The following is a 12,117-nucleotide window of genomic DNA, read 5'->3' as shown; positions in this document are numbered from 1 at the left end:
AGGGATCAGACCTACAGCCCTGCCCAGGGATCAGACCTACAGCCCTGCCCAGGGATCAGACCCACAGCCCTGCCCAGGGATCAGACCTACAGCCCTCCCTGGGATCAGACCCACAGCCCTGCCCAGGGATCAGACCCACAGCCCTGCCCAGGGATCAGACCCACAGCCCTGCCCAGAGATCAGACCCACAGCCCTGCCCAGGGATCAGACCTACAGCCCTGCCCAGGGATCAGACCCACAGCCCTGCCCAGGGATCAGACCCACAGCCCTGCCCAGGGATCAGACCCACAGCCCTGCCCAGGGATCAGACCCACAGCCCTGCCCAGGGATCAGACCCACAGCCCTGCCCGGGGATCAGACCCACAGCCCTGCCCAGGGATCAGACCCACAGCCCTGCCCAGGGATCAGACCCACAGCCCTGCCCAGGGATCAGACCTACAGCCCTGCCCAGGGATCAGACCTACAGCCCTGCCCAGGGATCAGACCGACAGCCCTGCCCAGGGATCAGACCCACAGCCCTCCCTGGGATCAGACCTACAGCCCTGCCCAGGGATCAGACCCACAGCCCTGCCCAGGGATCAGACCCACAGCCCTGCCCAGGGATCAGACCCACAGCCCTGCCCAGGGATCAGACCTACAGCCCTGCCCAGGGATCATACCCACAGCCCTCCCTGGGATCAGACCTACAGCCCGCCCAGGGATCAGACCTACAGCCCTGCCCAGGGATCATACCCACAGCCCTCCCTGGGATCAGACCTACAGCCTGCCCAGGGATCAGACCCACAGCCCTGCCCAGGGATCAGACCCAGAGCCCTGCCCAGGGATCAGACCCACAGCCCTCCCTGGGATCAGACCCACAGCCCTGCCCAGGGATCAGACCCACAGCCCTGCCCAGGGATCAGACCCAGAGCCCTGCCCAGGGATCAGACCTACAGCCCTGCCCAGGGATCAGACCCACAGCCCTGCCCAGGGATCAGACCTACAGCCCTGCCCAGGGATCATACCCACAGCCCTCCCTGGGATCAGACCTACAGCCCGCCCAGGGATCAGACCCACAGCCCTGCCCAGGGATCAGACCCACAGCCCTGCCCAGGGATCAGACCCAGAGCCCTGCCCAGGGATCAGACCCACAGCCCTCCCTGGGATCAGACCCACAGCCCTGCCCAGGGATCAGACCCACAGCCCTCCCTGGGATCAGACCCACAGCCCTGCCCAGGGATCAGACCCACAGCCCTGCCCAGGGATCAGACCCACAGCCCTGCCCAGGGATCAGACCCACAGCCCTGCCCAGGGATCAGACCCACAGCCCTGCCCAGGGATCAGACCCACAGCCCTGCCCAGGGATCAGACCCACAGCCCTGCCCAGGGATCAGACCCACAGCCCTGCCCAGGGATCAGACCCACAGCCCTGCCCAGGGATCAGACCTACAGCCCTGCCCAGGGATCAGACCCCACCACCCTATCAACCTGTGAATTGTCTGTGCCACAGGACAATATTCCCTGAAAGCTAAATACTGGAACACAGAATCTGTGCCAAGCCTGCAGTGCAAGACTGGGAGAGTGCTGCACTGTCAGAGGTGCCGTCCTTCGGCCTAAACCTAAACCGAGGCCCCATTTGCCTGTTCTGTGGTTCTGGTGGATGTCAGTGGTACATCCTGATGTTGTGGCCAATATTCCTCCCTCAACCAACACCCTAAAAACAACACGACTGCTCATTCAGGGCATTGTTGTTTGTGGGATCTTGTTGTGCATAAAACGGCTCCTGCATTCTAGCTACAAAACAACAGATCGTGACTCAAAGTAACTGGGTGAATGGGAAGTGATTGAGTGGTTGCTGAGTGGCTGTAAATCAACATATAAATAAATCATTAAAATATAACTAACACTGTAATGTATTTAACTGGAAACTAAAGCTTGGCGCGTAAATCATTGACTTTTTGTTTTTGAGGTGCACTGACCCTGGAAGGAGCAGCTCCGAGTGCAGTGAGTTGTTTTTATACTTTTCCTGGATTGTTCTGTTGATGGGGGATGGGAACGCAAAGGGGGATGGGAACGTGAAGGGGATGGGAACGTGAAGGGGATGGGAATGCGGAGGGGGATGGGGACGTGAAGGGGGATGGGAACGCGAAGGGGGATGGGGACGTGAAGGGGGATGGGGACGTGAAGGGGGATGGGAACGCAAAGGGGGATGGGAACGTGAGGGGGATGGGAACGCGAAGGGGGATGGGAACGCAAAGGGGGATGGGAACGCAAAGGGGGATGGGAACGTGAGGGGGATGGGAACGCGAAGGGGGATGGGAACGTGAAGGGGGATGGGAACGCGAAGGGGGATGGGAACGCGAAGGGGGATGGGAACGCAAAGGGGGATGGGAACGTGAGGGGGATGGGAACGCGAAGGGGGATGGGAACGCGGAGGGGGATGGGAACGCGAAGGGGGATGGGAACGCGAAGGGGGATGGGAACGCGAAGGGGGATGGGAACGCGAAGGGGGATGGGAACGCGAAGGGGGATGGGAACGCGAAGGGGGATGGGAACGCGAAGGGGATGGGAACGCGGAGGGGGATGGGAACGCGAAGGGGGATGGGAACGCGAAGGGGGATGGGAACGCGAAGGGGATGGGAACGCGAAGGGGGATGGGAACGCGAAGGGGATGGGAACGCGAAGGGGGATGGGAACGCGAAGGGGATGGGAACGCGAAGGGGGATGGGAACGCGAAGGGGATGGGAACGCGAAGGGGGATGGGAACGTGAGGGGGATGGGAACGTGAAGGGGGATGGGAACGTGAAGGGGATGGGAACGCGAAGGGAGATGGGAACGTGAAGGGGATGGGAACGCGAAGGGGGATGGGAACGTGAGGGGGATGGGAACGGGAAGGGGGATGGGAACGCGAAGGGGGATGGGAACGCGAAGGGGGATGGGAACGCGAAGGGGGATGGGAACGCGAAGGGGGATGGGAACGCGAAGGGAGATGGGAACGCGAAGGGGATGGGAACGTGAGGGGGATGGGAACGTGAGGGGGATGGGAACGTGAGGGGGATGGGAACGCGAAGGGGGATGGGAACGTGAAGGGGATGGGAACGTGAAGGGGGATGGGAACGTGAACGGGGATGGGAACGCGAAGGGGGATGGGAACGCGAAGGGGGATGGGAACGCGAAGGGGGATGGGAACGTGAGGGGGATGGGAACGTGAGGGAGATGGGAACGTGAAGGGGATGGGAACGCGAGGGGGATGGGAACGTGAGGGGGATGGGAACGTGAGGGGGATGGGAACGCGAAGGGGGATGGGAACGTGAAGGGGATGTGAACGCGAAGGGGGATGGGAACGTGAAGGGGATGGGAACGTGAAGGGGGATGGGAACGTGAGGAGGATGGGAACGCAAAGGGGGATGGGAACGCGAAGGGGGATGGGAACGTGAGGGGGATGGGAACGCAAAGGGGGATGGGAACGTGAAGGGGATGGGAACGTGAAGGGGATGGGAACGTGAGGGGGATGGGAACGCGAAGGGGGATGGGAACGCGAAGGGGGATGGGAACGCGAGGGGGATGGGAACGCGAAGGGGGATGGGAACGTGAGGGAGATGGGAACGCGAAGGGGGATGGGAATGTGAAGGGGATGGGAACGTGAAGGGGATGGGAACGTGAGGGGGATGGGAACGTGAAGGGGATGGGAACGTGAAGGGGATGGGAACGTGAAGGGGATGGGAACGCGGAGGGGGATGGGAACGTGAAGGGGATGGGAACGCGGAGGGGATGGGAACGTGAAGGGGATGGGAATGCGGAGGGGGATGGGGACGTGAAGGGGGATGGGAACGTGAAGGGGGATGGGAACGCGAAGGGGGATGGGAACGTGAGGGGGATGGGAACGCGAAGGGGATGGGAACGCGAAGGGGGATGGGAACGCGAAGGGGGATGGGAACGCGAAGGGGGATGGGAACGCGACGGGGGATGGGAACGCGAAGGGAGATGGGAACGCGAAGGGAGATGGGAACGTGAAGGGGGATGGGAACGTGAAGGGGATGGGAACGCGAAGGGAGATGGGAACGCGAAGGGGGATGGGAACGTGAGGGGGATAGGAACGTGAGGGGGATGGGAACGTGAGGGGGATGGGAACGCGAAGGGGGATGGGAACGCGAAGGGGGATGGGAACGCGAAGGGGGATGGGAACGTGAGGGGGATGGGAACGCGAAGGGGGATGGGAACGTGAAGGGGATGGGAACGTGAAGGGGATGGGAACGTGAGGGGGATGGGAACGTGAAGGGGATGGGAACGTGAAGGGGATGGGAACGTGAAGGGGATGGGGACGTGAAGGGGGATGGGAACGTGAAGGGGGATGGGAACGCGAAGGGGGATGGGAACGTGAGGGGGATGGGAACGCGAAGGGGGATGGGAACGTGAAGGGGGATGGGAATGCGGAGGGGGATGGGAACGCGAAGGGGGATGGGAACGCGAAGGGGGATGGGAACGCGAAGGGGGATGGGAACGTGAAGGGGGATGGGAACGCGAAGGGGATGGGAACGCGAAAGGGATGGGAACGCGAAGGGGGATGGGAACGTGAAGGGGATGGGAACGCGGAGGGGGATGGGAACGTGAAGGGGGATGGGAACGCGAAGGGGGATGGGAACGTGAAGGGGGATGGGAACGCGAAGGGGGATGGGAACGCGAAGGGAGATGGGAACGTGAAGGGGGATGGGAACAGGAAGGGGGATGGGAACGTGAAGGGGATGGGAACGCGGAGGGGGATGGGAACGTGAAGGGGGATGGGAACGCGGAGGGGGATGGGAACGTGAGGGGGATGGGAACGTGAGGGGGATGGGAACGCGAAGGGGGATGGGAACGCGAAGGGGGATGGGAACGCGAAGGGGATGGGAACGCGAAGGGGGATGGGAACGCGAAGGGGGATGGGAACGTGAAGGGGGATGGGAACGCGAAGGGGGATGGGAACGTGAGGGGGATGGGAACGTGAGGGAGATGGGAACGTGAAGGGGATGGGAACGTGAGGGGGATGGGAACGTGAAGGGGATGGGAACGTGAGGGGGATGGGAACGTGAAGGGGGATGGGAACGCGAAGGGGGATGGGAACGTGAGGGGGATGGGAACGTGAGGGAGATGGGAACGTGAAGGGGATGGGAACGCGAAGGGGATGGGAACGTGAAGGGGATGGGAACGTGAGGGGGATGGGAACGTGAGGGGGATGGGAACGTGAAGGGGATGGGAACGTGAAGGGGATGGGAACGTGAGGGGGATGGGAACGTGAGGGGGATGGGAACGTGAAGGGGATGGGAACGTGAGGGGGATGGGAAAGTGAAGGGGATGGGAACGTGAAGGGGATGGGAACGTGAAGGGGATGGGAACGCGAGGGGGATGGGAACGCGAGGGGGATGGGAACGCGAGGGGGATGGGAACGTGAGGGGGATGGGAACGCGAAGGGGGATGGGAACGTGAAGGGGATGGGAACGTGAGGGGGATGGGAACGTGAAGGGGATGGGAACGTGAAGGGGATGGGAACGCGGAGGGGGATGGGAACGTGAAGGGGATGGGAACGCGGAGTGGATGGGAACGTGAAGGGGATGGGAACGTGAAGGGGATGGGAATGCGGAGGGGGATGGGAACGCGAAGGGGGATGGGAACGCGAATGGGGATGCGAACGTGAAGGGGGATGGGAACGTGAAGGGGATGGGAACGCGAAGGGGGATGGGAACGCGAAGGGGGATGGGAACGCGAAGGGGGATGGGAACGCGAAGGGAGATGGGAACGTGAAGGGGGATGGGAACGTGAAGGGGGATGGGAACGGGAAGGGGATGGGAACGCGGAGGGGGATGGGAACGTGAAGGGGGATGGGAACGCGAAGGGGGATGGGAACGTGAAGGGGGATGGGAACGCGAAGGGGGCTGGGAGCGCGAAGGGGGATGGGAACGTGAGGGGGATGGGAACGTGAGGGAGATGGGAACGTGAAGGGGATGGGATCGTGAGGGGGATGGGAACGTGAAGGGGATGGGAACGTGAGGGGGATGGGAACGTGAGGGGGATGGGAACGTGAAGGGGATGGGAACGTGAAGGGGATGGGAACGCGGAGGGGGATGGGAACGTGAAGGGGGATGGGAACGTGAAGGGGATGGGAACGCGGAGGGGATGGGAACGTGAAGGGGATGGGAATGCGGAGGGGGATGGGGACGTGAAGGGGGATGGGAACGTGAAGGGGGATGGGAACGCAAAGGGGGATGGGAACGTGAGGGGGATGGGAACGCGAAGGGGGATGGGAACGCGAAGGGGGATGGGAACGAGGAGGGGGATGGGAACGCAAAGGGGGATGGGAACGCAAAGGGGGATGGGAACGTGAAGGGGGATGGGAACGCGAAGGGGGATGGGAACGTGAAGGGGGATGGGAATGCGAAGGGGGATGGGAACGTGAAGGGGGATGGGAATGCGAAGGGGGATGGGAACGCAAAGGGGGATGGGAACGCGAAGGGGGATGGGAACGCGAAGGGGGATGGGAACGCGAAGGGGGATGGGAACGTGAAGGGGGATGGGAATGCGAAGGGGGATGGGAACATGAAGGGGATGGGAACGCGAAGGGGGATGGGAACGTGAAGGGGATGGGAACGCGGAGGGGGATGGGAACGCGAAGGGGGATGGGAACGTGAAGGGGGATGGGAACGTGAAGGGGATGGGAACGCGAAGGGGGATGGGAACGCGAAGGGGGATGGGAACGCGAAGGGGGATGGGAACGTGAAGGGGGATGGGAACGTGAAGGGGATGGGAACGCGAAGGGGGATGGGAACGCGAAGGGGGATGGGAACGCGAAGGGAGATGGGAACGTGAAGGGGGATGGGAACGTGAAGGGGGATGGGAACGGGAAGGGGATGGGAACGCGGAGGGGGATGGGAACGTGGAGGGGGATGGGAACGCGAAGGGGGATGGGAACGTGAAGGGGGATGGGAACGTGAAGGGGGATGGGAACGCGAAGGGGGCTGGGAGCGCGAAGGGGGATGGGAACGTGAGGGGGATGGGAACGTGAGGGAGATGGGAACGTGAAGGGGATGGGATCGTGAGGGGGATGGGAACGTGAAGGGGATGGGAACGTGAGGGGGATGGGAACGTGAGGGGGATGGGAACGTGAAGGGGATGGGAACGTGAAGGGGATGGGAACGTGAAGGGGATGGGAACGCGGAGGGGGATGGGAACGTGAAGGGGGATGGGAACGTGAAGGGGATGGGAACGCGGAGGGGATGGGAACGTGAAGGGGATGGGAATGCGGAGGGGGATGGGGACGTGAAGGGGGATGGGAACGTGAAGGGGGATGGGAACGCAAAGGGGGATGGGAACGTGAGGGGGATGGGAACGCGAAGGGGGATGGGAACGCGAAGGGGGATGGGAACGCGGAGGGGGATGGGAACGCAAAGGGGGATGGGAACGCAAAGGGGGATGGGAACGTGAAGGGGGATGGGAATGCGAAGGGGGATGGGAACGTGAAGGGGGATGGGAATGCGAAGGGGGATGGGAACGCAAAGGGGGATGGGAACGCGAAGGGGGATGGGAACGCGAAGGGGGATGGGAACGCGAAGGGGGATGGGAACGTGAAGGGGGATGGGAATGCGAAGGGGGATGGGAACATGAAGGGGATGGGAACGCGAAGGGGGATGGGAACGTGAAGGGGATGGGAACGCGGAGGGGGATGGGAACGCGAAGGGGGATGGGAACGCGAAGGGGGATGGGAACGCGAAGGGGATGGGAACGCGAAGGGGGATGGGAACGCGAAGGGGGATGGGAACGCGAAGGGGGATGGGAACGCGAAGGGGGATGGGAACGCGAAGGGGGATGGGAACGCGAAGGGGGATGGGAACGTGAAGGGGATGGGAACGTGAGGGGGATGGGAACGCGGAGGGGGATGGGAACGCGGAGGGGGATGGGAACGCGAAGGGGGATGGGAACGTGAAGGGGGATGGGAACGTGAAGGGGGATGGGAACGTGAAGGGGATGGGAACGCGGAGGGGGATGGGAACGTGGAGGGGGATGGGAACGCGAAGGGGGATGGGAACGTGAAGGGGGATGGGAACGTGAAGGGGGATGGGAACGCGAAGGGGATGGGAACGTGAAGGGGGATGGGAACGTGAAGGGGATGGGAACGCGAAGGGGGATGGGAATGCGAAGGGGATGGGAACGCGAAGGGGGATGGGAACGCGAAGGGGGATGGGAACGCGAAGGGGGATGGGAACGCGAAGGGGGATGGGAACGCGAAGGGAGATGGGAACGTGAAGGGGGATGGGAACGCGAAGGGGATGGGAACGTGAGGGGGATGGGAACGCGAAGGGGGATGGGAACGTGAAGGGGATGGGAACGCGAAGGGGGATGGGAACGTGAAGGGGGATGGGAACGTGAAGGGGGATGGGAACGCGAAGGGGGATGGGAACGTGAAGGGGATGGGAACGCGAAGGGGGATGGGAACATGAAGGGGATGGGAACGCGAAGGGGGATGGGAACGTGAAGGGGATGGGAACGTGAAGGGGATGGGAACGCGAAGGGGGATGGGAACGTGAAGGGGGATGGGAACGTGAAGGGGGATGGGAACGCGAAGGGGGATGGGAACGTGAGGGGGATGGGAACGCGAAGGGGGATGGGAACGTGAGGGGGATGGGAACGCGAAGGGGGATGGGAACGCGAAGGGGGATGGGAACGCGAAGGGAGATGGGAACGTGAAGGGGGATGGGAACGTGAAGGGGGATGGGAACGGGAAGGGGATGGGAACGCGGAGGGGGATGGGAACGTGGAGGGGGATGGGAACGCGAAGGGGGATGGGAACGTGAAGGGGGATGGGAACGTGAAGGGGGATGGGAACGCGAAGGGGGCTGGGAGCGCGAAGGGGGATGGGAACGTGAGGGGGATGGGAACGTGAGGGAGATGGGAACGTGAGGGGGATGGGAACGTGAAGGGGATGGGAACGTGAAGGGGATGGGAACGTGAGGGGGATGGGAACGTGAAGGGGATGGGAACGTGAAGGGGATGGGAACGTGAAGGGGATGGGAACGCGAAGGGGGATGGGAACGTGAGGGGGATGGGAACGCGAAGGGGGATGGGAACGTGAGGGGGATGGGAACGCGAAGGGGGATGGGAACGCGAAGGGGGATGGGAACGCGAAGGGAGATGGGAACGTGAAGGGGGATGGGAACGTGAAGGGGGATGGGAACGGGAAGGGGATGGGAACGCGGAGGGGGATGGGAACGTGGAGGGGGATGGGAACGCGAAGGGGGATGGGAACGTGAAGGGGGATGGGAACGTGAAGGGGGATGGGAACGCGAAGGGGGCTGGGAGCGCGAAGGGGGATGGGAACGTGAGGGGGATGGGAACGTGAGGGAGATGGGAACGTGAAGGGGATGGGATCGTGAGGGGGATGGGAACGTGAAGGGGATGGGAACGTGAGGGGGATGGGAACGTGAGGGGGATGGGAACGTGAAGGGGATGGGAACGTGAAGGGGATGGGAACATGAAGGGGATGGGAACGCGAAGGGGGATGGGAACGTGAAGGGGATGGGAACGCGGAGGGGGATGGGAACGCGAAGGGGGATGGGAACGTGAAGGGGGATGGGAACGTGAAGGGGATGGGAACGCGAAGGGGGATGGGAACGCGAAGGGGGATGGGAACGCGAAGGGGGATGGGAACGCGGAGGGGGATGGGAACGCGAAGGGGGATGGGAACGCGAAGGGAGATGGGAACGCGAAGGGGGATGGGAACGCGAAGGGGGATGGGAACGTGAAGGGGGATGGGAATGCGAAGGGGGATGGGAACGCGGAGGGGGATGGGAACGTGAAGGGGGATGGGAACGCGAAGGGGGATGGGAACGTGAAGGGGGATGGGAACGTGAAGGGGATGGGAACGTGGAGGGGGATGGGAACGTGGAGGGGGATGGGAACGCGAAGGGGGATGGGAACGTGAAGGGGGATGGGAACGTGAAGGGGATGGGAACGCGAAGGGGGATGGGAACGCGGAAGGGGATGGGAACGCGGAGGGGGATGGGAACGCGAAGGGGGATGGGAACGTGAAGGGGATGGGAACGCGAAGGGGGATGGGAACGCGAAGGGGGATGGGAACGCGAAGGGGGATGGGAACGCGAAGGGGGATGGGAACGCGAAGGGAGATGGGAACGTGAAGGGGGATGGGAACGCGAAGGGGATGGGAACGTGAGGGGGATGGGAACGCGAAGGGGGATGGGAACGTGAAGGGGATGGGAACGTGAGGGGGATGGGAACGCGGAGGGGGATGGGAACGTGAAGGGGGATGGGAACGCGAAGGGGGATGGGAACGTGAAGGGGATGGGAACGCGAAGGGGGATGGGAACATGAAGGGGATGGGAACGCGAAGGGGGATGGGAACGTGAAGGGGATGGGAACGTGAAGGGGATGGGAACGCGAAGGGGGATGGGAACGTGAAGGGGGATGGGAACGCGAAGGGGATGGGAACGTGAAGGGGGATGGGAACGTGAAGGGGATGGGAACGCGAAGGGGGATGGGAATGCGAAGGGGATGGGAATGCGGAGGGGGATGGGAACGCGAAGGGGATGGGAACGTGAAGGGGGATGGGAACGCGAAGGGGGATGGGAACGTGAAGGGGATGGGAACGTGAAGGGGATGGGAACGCGGAGGGGATGGGAACGTGAAGGGGATGGGAATGCGGAGGGGGATGGGGACGTGAAGGGGGATGGGAACGCGAAGGGGGATGGGAACGTGAAGGGGGATGGGAACGTGAAGGGGGATGGGAACGTGAAGGGGATGGGAACGCGAAGGGGGATGGGAACGTGAAGGGGGATGGGAACGTGAAGGGGGATGGGAACGTGAAGGGGATGGGAACGTGAAGGGGATGGGAACGTGAGGGGGATGGGAACGTGAAGGGGATGGGAACGTGAAGGGGATGGGAACGTGAAGGGGATGGGGACGTGAAGGGGGATGGGAACGTGAAGGGGGATGGGAACGCGAAGGGGGATGGGAACGTGAGGGGGATGGGAACGCGAAGGGGGATGGGAACGTGAAGGGGGATGGGAACGCGGAGGGGGATGGGAACGCAAAGGGGGATGGGAACGCGAAGGGGGATGGGAACGCGAAGGGGGATGGGAACGCGAAGGGGGATGGGAACGTGAAGGGGGATGGGAACGCGAAGGGGATGGGAACGCGAAAGGGATGGGAACGCGAAGGGGGATGGGAACGTGAAGGGGATGGGAACGCGGAGGGGGATGGGAACGTGGGGGGATGGGAACGCGAAGGGGGATGGGAACGTGAAGGGGGATGGGAACGCGAAGGGGGATGGGAACGCGAAGGGAGATGGGAACGTGAAGGGGGATGGGAACAGGAAGGGGGATGGGAACGTGAAGGGGATGGGAACGCGGAGGGGGATGGGAACGTGAAGGGGGATGGGAACGCGGAGGGGGATGGGAACGTGAGGGGGATGGGAACGTGAGGGGGATGGGAACGCGAAGGGGGATGGGAACGCGAAGGGGGATGGGAACGCGAAGGGGATGGGAACGTGAAGGGGGATGGGAACGCGAAGGGGGATGGGAACGTGAAGGGGGATGGGAACGCGAAGGGGGATGGGAACGTGAGGGGGATGGGAACGTGAGGGAGATGGGAACGTGAAGGGGATGGGAACGTGAGGGGGATGGGAACGTGAAGGGGATGGGAACGTGAGGGGGATGGGAACGTGAAGGGGGATGGGAACGCGAAGGGGGATGGGAACGTGAGGGGGATGGGAACGTGAGGGAGATGGGAACGTGAAGGGGATGGGAACGCGAAGGGGATGGGAACGTGAAGGGGATGGGAACGTGAGGGGGATGGGAACGTGAGGGGGATGGGAACGTGAAGGGGATGGGAACGTGAAGGGGATGGGAACGTGAGGGGGATGGGAACGTGAGGGGGATGGGAACGTGAAGGGGATGGGAACGTGAGGGGGATGGGAAAGTGAAGGGGATGGGAACGTGAAGGGGATGGGAACGTGAAGGGGATGGGAACGCGAGGGGGATGGGAACGCGAGGGGGATGGGAACGCGAGGGGGATGGGAACGTGAGGGGGATGGGAACGCGAAGGGGGATGGGAACGTGAAGGGGATGGGAACGTGAGGGGGATGGGAACGTGAAG

The 12,117-nt window shown here is 63.2% G+C and overlaps 2 protein-coding genes across 6 annotated transcripts in view; one reads left to right on the top strand and one right to left on the bottom strand.

The window, feature by feature from the left end:
- The window catches only part of LOC147099693 (cytidine deaminase-like), a 134,720-nt gene that overhangs the window by 54,679 nt on the left and 67,924 nt on the right, over nucleotides 1-12,117 (bottom strand). The window lies entirely within an intron of this gene.
- The window catches only part of LOC147099695 (uncharacterized), a 123,720-nt gene that overhangs the window by 64,235 nt on the left and 47,368 nt on the right, over nucleotides 1-12,117 (top strand). For 4 of the 5 annotated variants that reach the window (XM_085969069.1, XM_085969068.1, XM_085969067.1 and 1 more), the window contains exon 3: nucleotides 1,949-1,983. The exons of the other annotated variant lie outside the window; for it this stretch is intronic. In XM_085969069.1, the coding sequence (XP_085825195.1) occupies nucleotides 1,949-1,983 (35 nt within the window). The remainder of the gene's footprint in view (nucleotides 1-1,948; nucleotides 1,984-12,117) is intronic. 5 annotated transcript variants of the gene reach the window in all.

The sequence above is a fragment of the Somniosus microcephalus genome, chromosome 28 (assembly GCF_052327205.1).
Source record: "Somniosus microcephalus isolate GS21.2 chromosome 28, FLI_Smic_1.0, whole genome shotgun sequence".
NCBI lineage: Eukaryota > Metazoa > Chordata > Chondrichthyes > Squaliformes > Somniosidae > Somniosus > Somniosus microcephalus.
Note: the sequence above shows the minus strand (reverse complement) of the source record. Positions and strands in the feature narration are given on the sequence as shown.